Source organism: Triturus cristatus, chromosome 3_1 (genome assembly GCF_964204655.1).
Source record: "Triturus cristatus chromosome 3_1, aTriCri1.1, whole genome shotgun sequence".
NCBI lineage: Eukaryota > Metazoa > Chordata > Amphibia > Caudata > Salamandridae > Triturus > Triturus cristatus.
In genome coordinates this window covers 309,797,363-309,819,692 of record NC_140583.1, presented here as the reverse complement: position 1 = coordinate 309,819,692, position 22,330 = coordinate 309,797,363, and the positions used below count along the sequence as shown (strand labels likewise).

The 22,330-nt window shown below is 43.8% G+C and overlaps 1 protein-coding gene across 1 annotated transcript in view; it reads left to right on the top strand.

Annotated features, from left to right (window-relative positions):
- The window catches only part of LOC146860159 (uncharacterized), a 330,246-nt gene that overhangs the window by 26,603 nt on the left and 281,313 nt on the right, over positions 1–22,330 (top strand). Inside the window, exon 2 of the mRNA XM_085646318.1 lies at positions 13,880–14,030. Coding sequence (XP_085502444.1) covers positions 13,880–14,030 — 151 coding nt within the window. The remainder of the gene's footprint in view (positions 1–13,879; positions 14,031–22,330) is intronic.

Here is a 22,330-nt window from a genome sequence, read left to right as displayed (position 1 = left end):
TTATCACCGAACTCTACGCTCCTCGTTTTGTTGACAATAAAGAAACCAGGCTACGACTTGAACCTTGGCTTTGACCTGCAGGTCCGACGCAGCAAGTGCACTGCCACTGAACCACCGAGTTACTGTCACAGGACTACCTGGGCGTGCAAAGCCTATTGTCCGAACCCAGCAATAACAATAGGGTTTTCCGAGGCCCCGATTTTCATTCCTTTCAAATAAGGTCTCATTGCCACCATCGCATGGGCACCGGGGCCATTCGTTCAAGCCCCCCTCGGAACAATGGGCTTTAAGGGATATTAAAAACCACCATTAGCCATACAGAATGTTTATTCAGCCTGTTCTTTAAAAAAAATTGTATCAACCTCTCAAAAAGACTATATTACAATAAGAAGAATACACTAAATAGATACATTTAGTACAGAAACATGATGGTATTCCCACTATAAATAGTAAATTCGAAATGTCATTGCAACGTAATCATCTACAGGGCTCATCGTGGGCAGCCCCATGAAAAGTCTAATGGAATTCAGGTGCATCTTTTACCTGCTTCCTGATGCCAATAATTTGTCTCTAACGGTGCCTGTGTTTTTAATTAACCAGCAGAACTCCCCTGGCCACCTTTGCTTGTACCAATGCAGCCGAGGTCTGTATGGAAACCCATTATTTCCCAACGGATCCTGTCAACGCATCGAATTACTGGCCAAGTGGAATTTCCACAAGGCTTGGCAACGGAGATGAGAATAAGATAAAATGGCAGTGAATAATAAACAGAGAGTGACGCTGGAGATTACTCCTCATTAGCCGCAGGCCTCTTTCAGTAATGGACATGCGATGGGGTTTTATCCCAAGCAGAAATCCATTTTGACCAGTTGAGCCCCTGGAGCCAGCTGCAGCGCGAGCGTGTTTTCGGGCATCGCAAGCGGCCAAGCCAAAACAAGGGGCATTCTAGAGGCGAAGACACCCCCCCCCCACCCATCCAGCGTGCACCGCTAAGAGCCTAGATGAGACAAATGAATGGTGAGAGTGAGGAACCAGTTCCAAAAGGCAACTGGGGCGCAGCGAATTCATTTCCAGCCCGATACCCCGCGGGCTCCACCGCTAATGAACGAGCGGGGATTTGAGCAGAGCTCCCTCGGGGACAATAGGTTTCTATCCAGCACCTCCACCTACAAGGGGTGCCCCGGGAGGGCGTTCTCTTGCAGTCTGTGGCTGGGGCATCATTGGTGCTGTGTGCCACCTTACTTCCGGGGGCTGAAGACCCTTCCAGGGCACAAGCGACGCTTCTCTGTAGACAATGGGGCCAGGTCTACATGCAGCGGAGCAGCAGCACCTCCAGGGAGGGAAAGCGCCAATGTTGATGAGGGACAGCTTCCTGGTGTTGTACACTGAAACCCGCGAGTGGTGCGCACGCGCTACAGCGAGCCATGTGGTTTCAATTATAGCGCCCGTGTCTGGGCACGATAATTGAAACCATATGGCAGTGGTGCGCGTAACAGACACCAATAGGCCATGGGTGAACCAATGCGCTCGCCTTTGGCCTATTGCATGCTCTGTTTGTTAAAAACACGCACGCAAATCCCAATAGCGGAAGCCAAAAGGAAAAGCACACGCACAAGCGTGTGCGATTCCTGACTCCGTTTTCAAACCCCGTACAAGCAGTCTCTTGCTGCGCGAGCAGTGCTACGCACTGCAACGCTAGGCGCGAGACCTAAAAAGGCCTTTGAAAATAGGGCATCACTAATGCAGACTTCAAATATCAAAGAAGTAAGGAGCGTGGTAATGGGCCTGTCGGAGCACATCCGCAGGTGCTTTGATATTTCTTAATTTGCAGGTGATGTGTGCAAAGATTGCCAGAGACACAAGAGCTGCCCAAGCACAAGGACAGTAAGAAGGAGAACTACTAAGGGGAAGGGAAGGCAGAAACTAAAACTGCAAACTAGTAAAGGCAAGATTGGGAACAAGAGCAGAAAAGGATAAAATGTAAGCGGAGGAACTAAACTTTCTGTGAGGGGCTCTGTGTACACCATTCTGCATGCTTGACTTAACTAAAGTGAACTGTGAGAAGACCGAAGGGTAGCGTGATATCAAACCAGGCCCGAGCTGTCAACGAGAGAGATCTTGCCCGTTAGCTTCAAAACTGTACAAATATTTTTTTTTAAAAGTATTCATTCCCCGGTTAAGGTTGATTTTACTCATTGGGAGAGACAGACGCGCACCAACATTGTCGTTGGCCCGTGGCTCCTAATCATACCCGACATCAGAGAGGAACTCTGTACGCAATCGGAACAATACTTTACAGAAAATTTGGGTTTGGTCGACTCCGCACAAACTATTTGGGAAGCATACAAAGTAGTCCTGAAAGGGCAGGCTCTGTCCTTAAAAACTGGGTACATTCAGAGGAAGCGTAGATTGCTGGTCCAGGTAGAGGAGGATCTCCAGGGGTTAGAACGGGAGCATGCACAAAATCCCTTGGAAGACATCAACCATAGGCTTACCCTAAAACAAGATGAGTACCGAATTAAGACAAGGGAGCATATCCTAACCAAGTATCGTAGTACCCAACACAGAATATACAAATTGGGTGATAGGGCAGGAAGAACATTGGCGTGGTTGGAAAGGGGAGATCGAGGGGCGAGATGGGTGACCAATCTGACACTGCCAGGAGGCGTGACTGTTACCCACCCTAGGGACATAGCGGAAGCATTCGCAAGTCACCTAGAAGAGATATACACCCCTTCTACCTTGTACACGGCAAAAGACTCGCGCCAGCTCCTTCTAGATAGCGATGTGCCGGTCCTCTCAGACTCCGATAGAGACTCCCTTGAGGTAGATCTCTCGGATGAGGAGATCAGTAAGACCATGTGTCAGATCAAATCCGGGAAAGCGATGGGGCCCAATGGAATCCCCATTGAGTTTTTAAAGGTCATGGCCTCTTGGATAGTGCCACATTTACGGGCCATGTATGAAGAAAGCTACGAGGAGGGCCGGCTGCCGGCAGACCAACATCTGGCTACTATTGTAGTAATCCGTAAGCCTGGGAAACCTGCACACAGTTGTGGCTCATACAGGCCTATTTTGCTGATTAACGCGGAAGCTAAAATCCTAGCGCAAATTCTTGCCAATCGGCTTGTTGCAGTCATTTCCTCCCTGGTTCATCCGTACCAATCGGGATTTATGCCGGGGAGAAATACAGCCCTGAATATACGTCGTCTGCACAATGTACTGGCATGCAGGGACTTCATGGAGGAGGATGCAGTGGTGTTGTCTTTGGATGCCTCTATGGCATTTGATTCGATAGAATGGCCATATTTGTTTTCAGTCCTTGAAAAGGTGGGATTGGGCCCCAAATTTATAGGTTGGGTAAAACTATTATATACCGATATACAGGGACAAGTAAGAGTAAATAACTACACGTCCCGTGCGTTCATGTTGAAACGGGGTACCAGACAGGGGTGTCCTTTGTCCCCGCTGCTATTCTCCCTCATGCTGGAGCCCCTAGCAGCATGGATGCGACGAGATGTGATGGTGAGAGGGCTACGATGGGCTGCAGATGTGGAAGATCGAATACCCTTGTATGCCGACGATATACTATTGTACCTTGCCTCCCCCTATAAGTCCATCCACGCAGTGCTTAATATATTCACAAACTTCGGGAAATATTCGGGCTATGCGATAAACTGGGATAAGTCAGTGCTATTTGTGCTCCGAGGCCAGATGCCTCGTCTTCCAGCAAACTGTACGATAGCGGTGGCAAAGGAAGGTTTCCGATACCTGGGGGTCTTCGTTACACCGGATGAGGATCTTTTCTAGAACTCCAATCTGGTTCCCCCGCTGAATAGGCTAAGAACGCATGTGAAACACTGGAGGTCTCTGCCTCTGTCCCTAGTGGGATGGGCTGCCCTTTTTAAAATGCTGGCCCTCCAGCGCTTCCTATATATCCTGTATAACTGTCCATATCGAGTTCCGGGTTCCTATTTCAAAGCAGTGGAGAATGAGGTACGAACACTACTATGGGACGGTGGGGACCCTAGGGTGGCTGGTACGATGGAGGCATAGCATTGCCGGACCTACAACTCTATTATTGGGCAGCACAGCTGGTGACTGTTAATCACTGGTTGTATCGTCCCCCTACTGACCCGGCCTACGCCCTAGACAGGTACCAAACAGACTGCTCGGGTTATTTAGGGGCCTTGTACTCACGGATACACGGATAGGAAAAAGGGGAAGAACTACGTTGGGCCCACTTCACACACACACTGGTAATATGACACAAAGCGAACTCTCGATTGGGATGGGCAGGTGTCCTCACTAAAGCGATGCCATTGTGGTATGCACAGAAGCTGGGCATGTTGTGTTACCAGCCTGGGTTTGACAAATGGGACCTAATTGGTATTTCAGTGGTAAAGTACATGGTTAAAAAGGGTGCTATTCTTGCATTCGGAGATCTCCGGACTCAATACCAACTAAATCAAGGGGAAGCATATAGGTACCTGCAAATACGACAAGCACTACAAGCGGCCTTTTCGAACCTCGCAGACATACCGGAATCATCACCACTGGAAGACCGCTTGCTGGATGGGCCACTACACTCCAAAGCCATATCCCTGACATATAAAAAACTCAGCAATAATCTGCCAGATACATTTAACAAACTTAGGGAGAAGTGGCAGAGAGACCTGGGTCCGATTGACGACGAAGATTGGCAATTGGCTCTTATGGCCCCTAGGGAAGCAGCCATCACACTTAGATTTAGACTGATACAACTGAGGATTTTACACGATCATACATGACCGGAACACTATTGGCAAAAATAGGATTTAGACCTGACGATCTTTGCTTGAGAGGATGCCAACAACCGGCCACATTCTACCATACTATCTGGAGTTGCCCAGTCATCCGTACCTTTTGGGCGAAGCCACGCACCACACGCAGACATCTTTGGGGAAGGAACTGGTCCTGACACCACAACTAGGGCTACTTAATATCTGGGCTGCAACTGACCTAACTGACATTGAACAACAGTTAGCGACACTAGGATTTACACTGGCTAAGCGGGAACTGGCCAGAGGTTGGGGAAGGGCCGCTCCGCCCTCTACTATCGAATGGGCCAAAGAATTAGACAGATGCATGGTGGCGGAGACGGAGGAGTTTGTAGCCAGGGATTGCCCTAGAAAATGGGATAGGAAATGGTCCAAATGGAATGTGTATCGTGGAGATATCTGTGTGTCCCCAATGGTAGAATTAGAACTGCGCAGAAATGCGGACCGAGATGGGGCCGATTGATGTATATCTGACAATGTAACCTACAGAAAGTGCAATGATGTGAGTAACTTGAAAATCTGATGTTGAATAACAAGTGTATACTTGCCATTGACCTCAATAAAAACATACAAAAAAAAAAGTATTGATAGCACGAAACAGTCATGTGTTGTGCAATTTGCAACATGCAGTGGGATCTGGATATCAGTTCATCAAAACGGGCACTAGCAAAGCCAATAGGCCTCAGCTTCAATTGCTGATCTATTGTATTTGCCAATGCTTTTTGAGAAAGTGTATACACGGGGAGGCACGGGGGTTGGATGCAAACAAGCAGTGGGACAGACCAAGGAAACTAATTCACTCTCATGAAGTGGTGAGTATTAAATAAAACATTAGTCAGCTAAGGCATGCAGTGGAAGGCTATCACTCATTCAGTCAGAGCAGTGTGAGACTGAAATGCTCCTGGAAAAGACCCAGACAAGAACAGGGAAAAAGCCATCAAATCAAGAGCAGACAGGTGTGCTAGTCAGCTGACTTAAAGCCCACTCTTAGTATATTTTATGCATTGGAAATAACGGGTTTGCATACTGTTGGGACGGAGATGTCCCTCACATGGTGATAGACGTGTACCCCTGCACTGAGTGTTTCAGCTGCAGTGATATCTGGATCTCTGGAGCTGATTTTTGTTGTCCTGGGCAAACACGGATCATGCGTGTGCACGGCAACATAGGCCTGGCTCATGTATTATTTCAAGAAAGTTAGGAAACTGCCTTGCCTTCTATTTATAAGGATCAAACTTAATGTCATGCCTTTGGAACCACAAAGTCTGACACCAGAAAACTGGTGCAATTGATAGGGAATCTGGAAGAGTTTGATGGGTGTTGGAGCACCTTTTTGGCAAGCATAGATGAGGATACAAAGCACATTTAGATTACAGAACATGTGTGTCTCTGCAATGGAAGTAGCTGCTGGATGGCCAAATCTGAAAAGATAAATATCCTAGAGACCTTTTCCACTGCAGAAGCTCTCGTGCATAGGGGAGGAGATTGATCCACGTCAGCAATCCTACGATTGTACGCTGGCAGGCAGACATTCTGTTACCTAGGATTCTTGACGAAACCTCCCCAAAATCAGACTGCTCATTTATTGTGCACCATATGTGATATGTTTTCTACCAGCTTGTGCAGAACATTTGAAGGATCTTTCTTCCTGGACTTTCTTGGTTTACATACGTGTTCTCCAAAGTCGGTCCGGGAGATCCAGATCCATGCCAGAGTTTTAGCATATCCACATTTAGATAAATGTAGTTCTCTTAAAATTCTGGCATGGATCCGGCCCTCCAGGACCGACAATGGAGAACCCTGGTTTACATGACAACCCCTGACAGAGAGGATGCTGGTGTTAAAAGTATTGGAGGAGCCTACCCTACTTGGATGACCCCACTGATGCCATTTTGACTGCTGTCAGCTCTGGTGACCCGGGGGTTTCTGATCGAACCGGCAGTGATTCTACATTTGGATCACCACCTTCCAACACCCTTTAATTTGAGGTAAAACAGATTTATTTTTCGGGTGGGTGAGAGGCCTTAATCCGAGCTTCCATCTTTATAGTATGAGGACCAACCGTCTAAGGTGGTGTTGTATCGACATACATAGCTGTCAAATGTCCCATTGGCAAATGTCTCACTTTAAGTCATACCTGGCCATTTAACAGACATCACATTTTTTTCTGGGGCTTAAAATGTTGCTGTTAACGTTGTAACTATGGGCTCAAAATCCCCAGCTTTAAAAATGCAGTTGGGTAAATAGCTATGATAAGTTGAAGGTATGACAAATAACCAATAATACAGGACAACAAACAGATGTTAATTTTGTTGGTATGTGGAAAGTCGTGTCATGTGTTTACTACCATCTTATGTGCATTGTGACAGCACTCCTTTTCACAGGTACCTGTCACTACACCTTGCATTGGATGTTTAAAGCCTGGGGTGTTTGGCATTTGATTTGCTATCAATACTAACTTATTAGAATAAGGGGCTGATGTATCACAGAGTTTCCCCATTGTGTGTCTGTGGGTAAATGTGATATCACGTATTGGCCAAGATGCTTATGAGCCAGCCATTGTACCAATCAGTGAAAGAATTAAGCACTGTCTAAAGATCAAATCTTTTAATATTTCCAGATTCTTGCCATGTATAAACAAATTTGTTCAGACCTAAACATGCTTCTGTATTTTGCACCTTTTATTTCAAGCACACAAAACTGGAGGAAACCAAAGGAAGAAGAAACAATATTTTAGTGACATCCCTAAACAACAAAACTCAAGCAGGCCAGATCAGTCTTTCCTGCTGCTACCTTTTATAACCAAGTTACATTTTGTTGGCCCCTTCAGGAAAAAATAACAATGTCACTGTCACTTCCCTTTCTTTACAATTTATTTTAGTTTGTGGTTGTGCAGGTGTTGATCAGTGTTTGTATGTTAACACTGACAAGGGCTGTTTGCCTTTTGGAGGGAGTTTTTATCAGTTATTATAGGTTTAAGCCATAAAAACAGGATAGCCTACATTTGAATAATGTGGTGTAATTCATGGGGCTAAATGTGCTGGTCCTGGTGTGGCAGAGGAGGGAATTATGGCTTTTATTGGGTTGATGACGGCATAAGTATCCCTGTTCAAATACCTCATCATGCTGGATGCTCTTGGCTTGGGGTAAGGTAGACAGGAGTTGACCGGAAGGAAGTGAATCCCAAAAATGATGTCAATCTTATAATTATTCAGAGGAAACTGGCTGTCCTTCATCTGGGACAGGATGATATGTAAACAGAGGCAAACAGAACATACAGGATCCCTCTGCAGTTTCATAACAAGCTGGATGAAAATTGGCTTCCAGAAATTGGATGGCAGAGTCGTCCGGTAGATATTGAAAAGGGAAAGAGAGTTTAAAGCCTTGGTTACCCCATTATGTAGTGGCAGAATTCAAGGTTGAGTTAAATTAATTATTCTCTATGGCTCTACAGTAAACCAGTATTATGGGAGACCAAAGCCCCCCCAGAAGGGGAAACCCCAAAAGGTTCTATAATTGCCTTTCACTTAATTGGTGGAGGTGGAGGCCAAATGTTGCTTGGCCTAATACGCGTAAAGTTCTTGTGCTGGCCCTGAATGGAATGGAAACAAATAATAAACTACGACTTAAGTAGAACAGAGAGTAATGGGTAAGCTCTAGACAAGAAGTTGGTTTTGAATGTGCCAACAGATGAAGAGTGCAAAGTTTTTATTACACAAGCTTAGTCTCATGGACGTTCTGGTTATTGAACTACCCGTAGTTTACAGTTTCCCACATTCCATCACTTAGGTTTTGCTTGCAAGTGATAGTTAGGGTTGGTAACTCACAAACAGTGTGGCCCAGTGCATATCTTGCTCAGTGATTTCTCAGCAGTACTGTTCCAACGTCACACTGGCAGTTCACAAGCATTTTATGTATAGGTGCATACCTTGCTTATCTTTTTCTCGTAAGTGCTCAAATTGTGTCACTAACCTAACTTGGAAAACATTTGTATACAAGTGCATCATGTTCTTAGCTTTTGCTTTCGAGTATCTCACCACAAATTACACAGGCATTCAATATACCAGTGGGGATCCAGTTTTACCTAGAAAGCCTTATTTGGATGGAACTTCATGACTTTTATGTATTTTTCTGTAGTTTTTATGAAAAGTGCCCCGGTATTCCCAAACTCTGTAACTTCGCACACCCAATACAAACTACCAACATGCAGTGCCAAGACGTTTTCTTTTTCTGCAGGTTACAACATGCCTTTTATAGTAAAACCTTTCTGCACAAGCCACATAAAAGCACAACCTGTACCATTACCAGGACCTACTTGTAAGGTTCTATTCACCAGCAGGCTTCAGTTTCTTAATGATAGTATTACCTGATGACTTGACTTTCATAGATCTTGCACAACAAACTTGCACCCACTGATGCCTCAAACAGTAGAGTGCCAATCAAGACATTTGTGTTGGTACAGTTGGCAGCTACACATTCTTCAACCTTAGCATCAGCGCTGGTCTCCTTCTCTTGGGGTGGCTGAAGCAAATGTACAGCAGATTAGAGACGATTATTTCGCAACGGCACATAATGTACCAGGGATCTATATACAGGATACACCACAAGAGGTTATCACTTTAAAATGATCAAGCAATTTGATACATCATAACATGTTTTGAGCAGCTTTTTCCACCCCCAAGAATTCCTGTAAAGCATTTGACATTATTGGGCCTTTAAATGAATCTTGAAGCCCAGATCTGAAGGGAATATCCTAAATTTGTTCTCAATCCATCACAGTACTGTCGATTTTTGGATAAAGCCATGATTTTTAGGGATGTTGTTACAAGTTTGAAATATATCTTCGTTGTAAAATTATAGTTTTACTGTTAAACACATAGATAAAGCAACTTTTTTAAAGATATATCTTTATTGAGACAGGTCATTGATGACTTCTATACCTATTCTTAATAATTCTTTTTTTGGATAACACCAAATTATTATATAATATATCATATTTATAAGACATATAGCAGATAAATCCTAAAAAGACCATACAAACGAAACGCCTAAACGGCTGGGATGTTATTTCATCATAAACTGTGTAAAAATGATACAGATAACAAGCTTTCAAGTAATTTCATAAATCACATTACTTGGTACATCTCCTTTCATTCAGCAACATTACAAGGGAGCCGGGTGGTTTATTCTGACTGGAATCCAGGTAGTACAAAAGGGGGTGGTGATGGACGGAGCATCAGAACCAATCAAACACTCACACCCAGTCAACAGATCTGGGTTTGATCCATCACCGTTCTTTAGCCCACTCTGCCACCCCAGTTCAGACATGGCCATATGCAAATCAGTCTGACCCTGTGCCTCATGGGAACAGTCCAGCCCGAACTGCCAAGCCATGCCTTCCCTGGACCGGAAACAAGCTTCCTAGGACCGGTTTCTGGCATTTCAGCCGTCTTCAGCCAGGCTTGCTTGAATCCAGTGGCAAAGTGAGCAAGGGACTCACGTCTTAGCATACCCTGCCAACTTATGGCGAACAAAGCGGTACAAAAGAGGGTGGTGATGGACGGAGCATCAGAACCGATCAAACACTCACACCCAGTCAACAGATCTGGGTTTGATCCATCACCGTTCTTTAGTACACTCTGCCACCCCAGTTCAGACATGGCCATATTAGGCCCAGATCTCTGTACTGGGGTGTGAATGTATGACATTGTTCTGCATTCTGTCCATCAATTGTTGCTTTTGCATTTGTCACCCTGAGTGGGACGGGTATGCTCAGACGTGAGTCCCGTGCTCTCCATGCCACTGGAATCAAGCTATCCTGGCTAAAGAGGGGTGAAACCCCGAAACCGGTCCTAGGATGCTTGTTTCCAGTCCAGGGAGGACCTGGCTTGGCAGTTCGGGCTGGACTGTTCCCATGAGGCACAGGGTCAAGACTGATTTGCATATGGCTGAGTTCAAACTGGAATGGCATGGTGAGCAAAAAAACGATGGATTTAGGCCCAGATCTCTGTACTGGGGTGAATGTATGACATTGTTCTGCATTCTGTCCATCAATTGTTGTTTTTGCATTTGTCACCCTGAGTGGGACGGGTATGCTCAGACGTGAGTCCCGTGCTCTCCATGCCACTGGAATCAAGCTATCCTGGCTGAAGAGGGGTGAAACCCCGAAACCGGTCCGAGGATGCTTGTTTCCAGTCCAGGTAGGACCTGGTTTGGCAGTTCGGGCTGGACTGTTCCCATGAGGCACAGGGTCAAGACTGATTTGCATATGGCTGGGGTCAAACTGGAATGGCATGGTGAGCAAAAAAAGATGGATTTAGGCCCAGATCTCTGTACTGGGGTGAATGTATGACATTGTTCTGCATTAAGTCCATCAATTGTTGTTTTTGCATGGAATCCAGGTAGGGCGGTCCTGTGGCAGCTGGCCCACGGCGGCGCAGTGCTAAGGTTCAAATGTGAGCCTTAGCAAGGCACCGTAATGGGAATGTGAGAATATGCTAAGCTGACATCATGGAATGTATGATGTCAGCTTGATAAGGAATGTTGACAGATGAACTGAAGAGGCTGTTGAGCTGGGAGCTCAGCTGGGATGATGCTGATGAATAAAATACTTTGAAGACTAAGCCATCTGTCATCTAATCTTTACAGAACGCCATTGTACTTTCCTAACATGGACTGTCAAGTCAATGCCCTGCAGGAACTGGGGGTGCATGCAGACAGGGGGGCACACAATATGCCCCCCTGCATGCATCCCCTGGCCCACAGGCAACAGGGGGCACCGTAGGGCCCTTTTTGTTTCCTCACCGCCACACTTTTCATGGCAGTCGCACCGCAAAGAAAACTCAGGCAGTGAAGAAACTAGTAATATGCTTGGCGGTGCTGCAGCAAATACAAAAGCATTAATGAGGGAGTAAATACAACAGATCAGCGACGCCCAAGTCACAATACATACTGTAAACACCGTGAACACATTCTTCTAGGGCTAGTGTGGTCATGTCTGCATAATAACAGTGAGGTCATAGTTTGACCATGGATAAACAGATCAAACTACCTGAGACTCCGAACAAAGCAAACTAATGTAAGAGAAGACGTGATTGCTGCAGATCAGATAACATTGAAAGCAGTTCATAACTTTCATGGGGAGAGATTTGGGATGAATTTGAACATCTTGAGCAAGGTTACGAGAAGGTGCTAGAGTGAGAGTGCCTGTAAAGACATTTGAAAGTCGGTTTAGCTCTATTTCGAAATAGAGACAGGATTTATTAGAATTGGGAGTGCGTTTGTATTTTATTATAGTTCTTAGTTTATCTTTTCCTGTCTACTCTTGTCAGTGCCTGATCTTTCATTTCCTTTGGGATAATTCCCCCTGAGATTGACCTTTCCTATTGTTCATCTTCTCTTCAAGCTATTATATGGATGTTTCGGTTTTGCCATCTCCTCTCCGCCTCCTCGTGTTAACCTTCTCCAGTTTCAGTTGTCTTTCTGAGATTGTTTATCGTTGACCAAACATAGGGGAGAATTCTCTGATATGGGGAGGTTGCTTTTTCTGTCCCTTTGCCAGCAGTGCTTTGGTGGATGATCATGAATGAGGTCTGGTGCCGGTGATGCTCAGCAGCGCATACTCTCATCTCTGTTGCACCAACATAAAAGTATGCCCAAGAACAACAGCTGAGAACCAGTAATGATCAACTACAACTTGTCCCAAGGTGAAGAGCAAGAGGTAGAGCTTTTGCTTACCAAGAAACTAACAGGTGTAACTTGTTGGGACAAAAAACACACAAAATGTGATAGGAGGATGCTATCAATAACTCTAACCACTGACAATTGCTCAGGGTAGTATTCCAGTCCATCGTTCTTGTGCCCACCATCACCTTTTCTGCGTTTGATGTACCACCCTAAGTGGCCAAGGGCATGCTCAGATATGGGTCCAGTACTCACTGTGCCACTGGAACCAAGATACACCCGACTGAAGAGCCTCAATAAGTGCAAAACTGGTCCTGGGTTGTTTGTCTTCATCTTCCTCAAGCTACACTCGACTAAAGATCCTCAATCAGTGCAAAACTGGTCTTGGGTTGTTTGTCTTCAGGTTCTTCAAGCTACACCTGACTGAAGAGCCTCAATCAGTGTAAAACTGGTCTTGGGTTGTTTGTCTTCATCTTCCTCAAGCTACACCTGACTAAAGAACCTCAATCAGTGCAAAACTGGTCTTGGGTTGCTGGTCTTCCAGTTCAGCGTAGGGTTGGCTTGGCAGTGCTGGCTGAACTGTTCCTACAGAAGTAGGGTCAAGACTGATTTGCATATGGCTGGGTCTAATCTGAGGTGCATGATGGGCTAAAGAAAGATAGATTGGAAAGCCACCCAGAGCAATGGCCAGTGGTTAGATTTATTGGGAGCATTCATCCCATCACCTTTTGTGTGTTTGAAGTACCTTGTTGGTATTCAAAAAGGCCATTAAAACTAGCCTACGTTAATGAATGCTGGGGGAGTTTGCCATGGCTGATTGGACCTGGACTGCTACAAACCTGGGACCAGCACTCACACTTGGTAGATGCAGAGATGCTGAGGCGAGAGGGCCCAGAGAGGGGAGTGAAAGGAATACTGATCCTGAGGTGGGTAGCAAAGGACCACAGAGATGGGGTAGCAAGGAAGTATGACATGGAGAGCAGGGCTTTGGGAAGGAAGTTTATTGGGTTATCCACAGTGGTATTTTATAGGTTGACTGATAAGCTGATTGTAATCGTAAGGGAGTTAAAACAGTTATCTGACTATACACTGAATATTGTGGAGCAATACATTGGTAACCAATTTTTGAGTTGTATAGCATAAAAATGAAATCATCACTCTTTTTAAGGGGTCATTGTTTCTTTATTTCTTTGCATGTCATGTATTTAACACTTGAATGCTCATATTAGGCACTAGCCCTCCAGTATAAATTGATATTTAATGAATATACATTTGTAGCTTACCAACATACTGTGTTATCACAAGTCAGAAGAACACATTGTATTGCCACTTTCTGTTCAATCTTTGTCTCTTCTTTCATTTTTGTTTCCATCTAGGCAGTCAGGCATGGAGCTCGCCACTGAAGTAGACCATTTGGGCGATGGGCCAGCCCAGGCAGTACTCTCAGCCAATAGGATGGCACGAATGGCACGGAAAGCTGAGCAGACCAAGGAAGAGCTGCTGAGGATACAAAGGAGAGTTGACCAGGTGAGGGATCACAAAATCCACATATAGACCCTTCGCCATGATTACTCTATTAGAGAAGAAGAAGAAGCCATCAGACCATGTGAATGTGATGCATAGGAGTGCTGCAAAGAGTTGCATACCCATACCAAAGAGTGCAGTACAACAGTTTTTATTTCTTTGAGGTTTTCATAATAACAGCCAATGTATCTACATTTGGCATCTGCAGCCACATTAAAGTGGGTTTATGCAATGGGTGTTATTATTACCCAACTCAATGGTACTAATTTATTCACTTGGGAAGTTGTATTTAATAAACTGCATTTTATTGCTTTGGAACAAATGCCATGATGTTACTTAGATATGTACATATAGATGATGAAACGAATACAAAGACCTCACACAAAACTATTCACAGTAACTTTGCCCGATATTCCAGCCATTTCTCCCATATTCCCTGTTTCCTGGGGCATCCCAGTGATATATAAAGTGTTTCTTTCTGTTTGGCATACCAGTTCATCACCACGTGCCCAGCAGACCAAAGGGGGAGGAAAAGTAGACTTGCACAATTTTGCTGTGTATCTCTTGGCTAACATGGTTCCCATCCCCTCCAGGGTTCTGTCCTCAGTCATGTTGCTTACCTCGTCCTGGACTTCGAGGCCTACCTTGGCAGATAGGTCAACCAGCCTCCCCAGCACTCTAAAGGGGGTGGTAAATATTGTCTGCCAGTATTCTGTGATCTTGGGGCATTACCATATCAAGCAGAATAAACTGCGCTCATGGATTTGAGCAGACCGAGCATTTTGGTGCTGGCAGTGAGCTTGAGTGCCATAGTCTCAGTGGTGTTTGGTACGTCATGTGCAGGAAATTAGGTTGAATGAGCCTGAGCCTCGAGGATATGACCAACACCTTAGGTGACATGCATGCATCCCTCTAATCGGAGTCGTCTAATGGGCCCAGTCATCCTTCCCAACAGGATAGCAATCGTGTAAACCGGTCTAGGGAGTTTAGTATGAGGGCTTTGTGAATCCACGAGATGCCCTTCCGTTCGATAGGACCCATGAGGATTTGGGATTCTGTGGGTCTAACTTCCTGTCCCACACCTAGGGAATCATGGTGTTGTTCAAGGGTATGGCGTAGCTGTAGGTATCTGAAGAATTGGGATCTGTGCAGGAAGTAATCTGTTTGAAGAGAGTGGAAGGATTTAATGTGGGATCACTGCCATACATCTCCAACCAAGGAGATCCTGATTTTATCCCATCCTCTAAACCCAGCGAGGGAGGACGAAGGACATAGCCATCATCCCATCCACAACGGGGTCTCAAGGGTGATCCTTTCATCCCAGCCAATCCATTTCAGTTTTGAACGCTATGTTAGAAGGACTAACTGGGTCGGCTCAGGGGGGTGGGGGATTATGGGGTTCCCATAAAGCATGCATATACTATTGTGCAATCCAACAGTTGCCACCTCTAGTCGGAACTTTGTATCACTCTATTCTTCATTCAACCAGTCATTGACCACCAACAGGTGGGCCGCCCAATAAACGAGGCAGAATTCTGCCATGCGCATTCCTCCATCAGGAGGGGTGGTTAAACCACAAGAAGTCCTGTATCTTGGCCAGTGCGGAATCAGGTATGTGGTATCTTTGTAAAGTGGCACAATCATTTTGAACAGGGCTATGCAGCCTTAGATATTAAGAGGCAGTCATGCCCACCTGCCTATGTCCGCCATGAACCAAGCCACGAGGGGCTTCAGGTTATGGCTCCAGGTTAGGCTAGGTTCGAGCACTATGTGTATCCCTAAATAGCGAAAGCTCAGGCTACGTATTGTGAGGTGTGTTGCCAGGTCGTCACTTGCTCATCTGTCCTCAGAGAGACCAGGACCGATTTTGGGCCAGATAAAACTCAGTCCAGATACCTCTCCAAACAGGGTGGGCATCTGGAGAAATTGTGGGACCACAAGGGAAGGTTGGGACATAAAGAGAAAGACATCATTTGCATATAGGGTGAAGCGATCCTCCATTGATATCCCCAGTTAAATCCTCATATCTGCGTGTTGCAGCAAATCCTGGCCGCCAGAGGCTCTTTGGCTAGGACAAAGAGAAAAGGGTATAGAAGACAGCCCTGATGGGTACCTTGGCTTATTACGAATGGGGCGGAGAGGGTGCCTTTGACACAGACTTGGGGACTGATACTCCTGTTGGGCATAAACCAAAAATGATCGGGTGAATCACATGTGGTAGTATTTTAAGTGGCTGGTTAGCCAGTACTTAGGCATCTATTTTTGTTTTAGGAGTTGATAAGGGAGATTGTGCAATAAGATGCACAATGATCCAGTGGCTTGCCCAATTTCTGCAGCACCACTATGGTGGCCAAGTCATGTTCGGGAGGGAAATATGATTTACTAATCAATTGCTGATATAGAGGAGGAAAGGGCCAAACTGGGCTTGAAAGTGTTACAGATCAGGGTACCTAAAATATGCCCACTACCACAGATAGAGTAATTTCACAGTTACACGCACATACATTCATCATACGCTAGGGCCCATTTCACTAACATACGCTCCAATACTCTACCAGCAGCAAACCTGTGGGAAGAAACTCCTAAAGCACCCTGCATCTATATCTAGGCGATAGGACCAGTTTAGTGGTTGCCTAACATAATATAAACAATCTATAAACAATAATCATAAAGTATTCAATAAACAACAAGGAAAGAAACAACCAACACCATGTTTAAAAGTTATATTGCTTTATCTAAAATTAGTCAGAATAAATCAGAATAAATCATTTCTCATAGTTACCTATTCTAACTAGTGTCAGAACGGGTCAGGACCAGTCTCTTAGAAAAGTCTTTTCAGGATAAGGTCCTTAGCATCAGTCCTCAGCAACGCAAGTTCACGCAGCAAGGCGACGAAAGAAAGTATGGGGAGAGCCCTCCCTAAGCTATCATTTTATAATGCAAAATACAATGAAAACACACATGAATTTGACAAGTAAAACTGTATCACTGAGCAGAACGAGAAGGAAGGGATGTAACTTTGCAACATCTTGAAATCTCCGCTCAGGAAAAGTCATAATACGCAAATCACGGAACAGGAACCAAGAACTAGAAACTATTAAAGTATCCATCTCGCTCATTTCCCTCGGCAAACCGGCTTTAGCACAATGTTTTTCTGAGGCTCATTGTTCACCAAGGACACATCATTTCTTTTGGAGAACCTCCAAGCTTGCTGATGTCCTCCCGGAAATTTCCATATAAGGACTACCGTCAGTTTTTCTGTTAACTGAACTCCAGCAGGGGTCTCCCTTGTCACATCACAGATTTTGCCGGCACCACAGCTCAGCCAGGCTTCAAATTATTCTCAGTCATTTCACAAAGGCCTCCATAGGCCACAATAGACCATCTTTAATTAAAGAGACAAAATAAAGATTACTACATCATAATGATTAAACAGTGTTAACCCCACTAACACCCTTATGTGTATGCATTTATCTAGCTTTGCGACATATAAAGCATTAATTCAGACAGCGTTTTGTGTTCAAAATAAATAGCACACAGCAACGTTTAAACATGAAAAACTTGCACGTTATTGTAAATACGAATACAGCACAAATAAGCTAACCCTTGTGTAACCTTCTCTTATGTTAAGACAAACAGGTTGGTTAATAAGACTCACTTGCACAAGACAAATAATTAGTTGTCAATTATTAATTAATTAATAAACGCATAGACATGCCAGAGCTTCAAAAGCCCCAGAATTTTCTAACAGAAAACTCTGCTCCAGCAATCCCCCCTTTGGTGATTTTATCACCAAATAAACCCAAAAAAAAAATTAGTGAAAATTTAGTCCCATTTTAGGAGAAATCAGAAATGTCTTTCCCCTAACACAACATTAAACACCAGTCACTCTTTCATCATCTCTCTTAGTCTCTAAATAAACACTCTCCCTCAATTCTTCTAATTCAATCTCTTCTGGTTCCCTTTTCGAATTTTTCGAATTCTTATTTTTTGAAATTTTCTCTTTCCCTCTCCTGTTTTTATAACACACACACACTAATCTCAGTATCAGCAAAGCAACAATTATACAAGACAAGGGAAACAATATTCTACCTACGATAGTACTACCTATTTTTGCAATAAAATCCTTAACAGCTATCATCTTATTAGCTAGTTTAGTCCATAAACTCCCAGTTTCAAGTGGTACTAAATCTTCATGCAAATCAGTAATATTTTTGATATAGACCTTCAGGTCTCTGCTTTCATCAGGAATATAAGTGCAACAATGTTGAACTTTCAAAATTCCACAAACTCCACCCTCCTTAGCCAAAAGAATATCAAGGGCAAGTCGATTTTGCATAGACATGGCACGTACGGCACTTAACTCCGTATTTACCAAAAGAAATCCTCCTGCGGTATTTGTCGATAAACGATCAACCACTGTGGACAATTTCCGAATTCCATAAGCATTTAAAGAAATTCCCACTGCTGGAATCAAAACCCCAAAAATATCACCCACAATTTCAGACCAAGTTTCTCTCCTAAAACGTTTTAATAGGTTAATATCTTCTACATCACTTATTTTATCTGTATGAAAAATCTTAGGAAAAACCAAACCCACATAACATGTGCCATACCAATGGTCAGGCAACCTGTAATAAGCCTTGTTCCCACACACATAGTACACTCCTGGAAAAATAGTATCTTCTCCACCTCTGAAACCCCAACCAGTCGCAACGAAGTATGTATCATGGCACTCACTAGTCCCTACAAAGTATGTATCATATTGGGATTTCCTTCTGGTAATGCATAGTTTACCCTTCTGCGGTGCATCTAGAGCTAAAGTTGGACTAGCCCCATTTCTCAACTCTTTTCCCATTTCAATGTCCCAAATTGTCTCACTCACTTCATATTTCCCTGCTTTCTCATGCATGTTCACTCTCCTTTCCTCTACCATATCCAGGAAAGCTTTCTCCTCTTCTTTCAAACTGCAAGTTAAATTATTCTTAAAAATGTACTCTAATGTTAGTCCTTTTTCTTCAATAAAAATCTCACCAAAAGTGTTAGCTTCTTTAGCTGGATTCAGCTCTTTGTTCATTGGCAAGTGCCCAAAAATACTATCTCTGTTAGACATCTTATAATCTATTTTCCCTAACAAATAAAAAACAATACTTAAAATACTACAAGAAATACCATATGTAGCTGGTAAATGATGATAAGTAACACCCTCTGAAACGGATGCAGGTAACTGCATGCAGACATAGCAATCCCTTACTTCCATTGTCTTCACATATTCATATAACAGTTTAGAAAAAACATTACTAGAAAAATTATTAATTGACCTATCCTTGTGTATGTAACTATTTTTAATTGGAACTACTTTTTGTGAATTCTTCTCTATATTAGTCATATTTTCTGCGTCCATCCCAAATTCAACCTTAAATGTAACTAATAAAACTAAAACACCCCATAGAAGCATTAATATTCCAGTACAACAGCAGCACATCTTGCACCACCTTCTAAAGAAGGCACATCTATTTGGGTTATTCTCTATGTTAGCCATTCTGCTTTAACTTCTACTCCACTACAGTAATTAGAACTTTTCAAATCTCCAACGTTTGTTCCAAACTCTTCAGCTTCTTCAAAGATCCTTCTGTTCACTCAGTCCAAGTGAATCCTTCTTTTACTCAGTTTGGATACTCATCATTTTTCACTCCAATTTCTTCAACATCAAATTGTATCAGATCTCCAACGTCGGAATCCTCAGTACTTGACTCTTCTCCAATGTCAGTCAAGAGTACTTTCAGAATTTCACCAGTATCTTCCTCAACCACTTTTCTCAAGACCACTTCCGGATTATCTTGAGTCACTGTTTCTTCTTTTCCTTCTTCAGACAATGTCACATAAGACCATTCCGGTGATCTGTACTTTTGGTTGGGTCTCTTAACTCTTTTTATTTCTACTGGTTCTTTTGTTCTCTTTGATTCTTCTTCTTCAGCCTTTGAAGTTTGACTGGATACCTCATTCACTTGTTCAGCTTCCGATGTATTTGCTTTTATTATCCTGTATCTCAGTCTTTTCACTCTGTTGTTAGGCCAACGATCTCCTTTCACAACCTTTTTCGGCTTTTCTTTAACACTCCTTTCTCCAATCAAAGTTCTCTTTCTCAGAACTCGACCTTCTGTTTGTTCATTCTCATCATCCGATTCTGTTTCAATTGCCTTTTGCTTTCGTTTCTTAGCAGTTTTCTTTTCTTTCACAGATTCTTTCACCACTATTTGAGACTTCCCTACTTCTGTCCCTCCTCGGGTCTCCAACACGCAATCTTCTTGCTGTCTATTTGTCCCTTTACCTAGCTCCTCATCAATGTTCCCTACACCTCCTCGGGGGTCTTCCGCAATCTGTCCCTCTCTATCTTCTTCTGACCCTGTTTCTTCAAGAATAATCTCAAGTGGCTCTTCAATCTCCTCCTCTTCTGATTCAGGAGTAGTCTCAATGTGTTTTCTCTTTTCTTTTCTTTTTCCTCCACTGCTACTCGAAACTTCAGGCTCTTTCACAGAATCAGAATCTGATCTTCCTTCTGATACTCGCAGTGAATCTCTTGAAGCTTTCTCTGCTTCTTTTCTCACTGATTCTGTATCTTCAGGATCTTCACCATCACTGGAATCTGACTCTTCATAATACTCTTCACCAGTTCCTTCTCTCGGACTTGGAATTCTCAGAGTATGACTTGCATGTACCCAGTGTCTCACTCCAGCACACTTTACTGCAGTCGTTGTAGTCAGAATAACTTGTCTTGGCCTTCCCCACCTTGGAATCAAGCAATTTCTTCTTCTGTGCACCTTAATCCTCACCCAATCTCCTGGACTTAGATCATGGGCTTGCTTCTTCTCAAGTGTGGTAGCTTCTTCTCCAACCTGGTGAAACACAGAATGAACTGCGTCAGCCAGGCCTTTACAGTAATCCAAAATCATGTCATCAGTTATTGTCATCAACTTATTCACAGGCACGAATGCATGACGCATTGCACGTCCCATAATGATTTCATGCGGACTTAATCCTGTAGTTCTGTCTGGAGTAGATCTCATAGTCATCAAGACTAGAGGCAAAACATCTGGCCATTTCATGCCAGTGGCTAAGCACATTTTTCCAATTCTGTTTTTGATTGTGCCATTAATCTGCTCAACCACACCAGAAGCCTCTGGTCGGTATGCACAATGTAGCTTCTGCTGTATTTTTAATGCTTCACAAATCAAACCAATGAGTTCATTTTGAAAGTGTCTACCTCTGTCAGATTCAACTGTGACTGGAAACCCAAACCTAGGAATCAACTCCCTCAACAGTAACTTTGCCACTGTTAATCCATCATTCCTCCTTGTCGGGTAAGCTTCCACCCACCTTGAAAACAAACAGACTACCACCAGGACATACCTCAGTCTGTTCACTTGGGGCATTTCAATGAAATCAATTTGCATCCTTGTGAAAGGACCTCCTTCTCTGCCAATTGTCCCTAAACTCACCACTGTCTTTTTCCCAGTGTTAAACTGCTGACAAATTAAACACCTTTGACAGATGCTTTCCGCAATTGTCCTAAACTTTGCATTGTACCAGGTCTGTTTAAAGGACCTAATCATCGCGTCCCTCCCCAGATGTCCCTGGCCATGATACATCCTTGCCATTGACGACAAAATTGAGTTTGGCATCACTGGTCTGCCATCTCTGTAGACCCAAACATGGTCTGTTTCTCTTGGAGCACATCCTGCCTTAACCCAATCTCGTTTCTCTTCTTCTCCTGCCTCATCCTGTAACTGTTTCACTTCATCCCACGTTTCTAGGACATTAGTAAACATCACAGAAGGGAAAGACATTTCTTTCTTTTCTCTCTCCCTGTTAAATTGATTGATTCAGTTTTGCACAATACTGTGCCACATCGTTAGCATACCTGTTGCCAACAGTGATAAAATCTTCTCCTGAAACATGTGCTGCACATTTTACAACTGCTAACTCCTTAGGCAGCTGTATCGCCTCAAGCAATTTTCCAATCAGCTCAGCATTCTTTATCGGAGTTCCACCCGATGTCAAGAAACCCCTTTGTAGCCACAGTTGGCCAAAATCATGCACCACTCCAAACCCATACTGACTATCAGTCAACACAGTTGTTCTCAAATCTTTCCCAATCTCACAAGCTCTTGTCAATGCCACTAATTCAGCAACTTGCGCAGATCTTACTCCTTTCAATGGCGATGCTTCCATAACCTCTGAAACTTTGCACACTGCATATGCTGCACAAAGCACACCATTATCATCTCTCAGGCATGATCCAT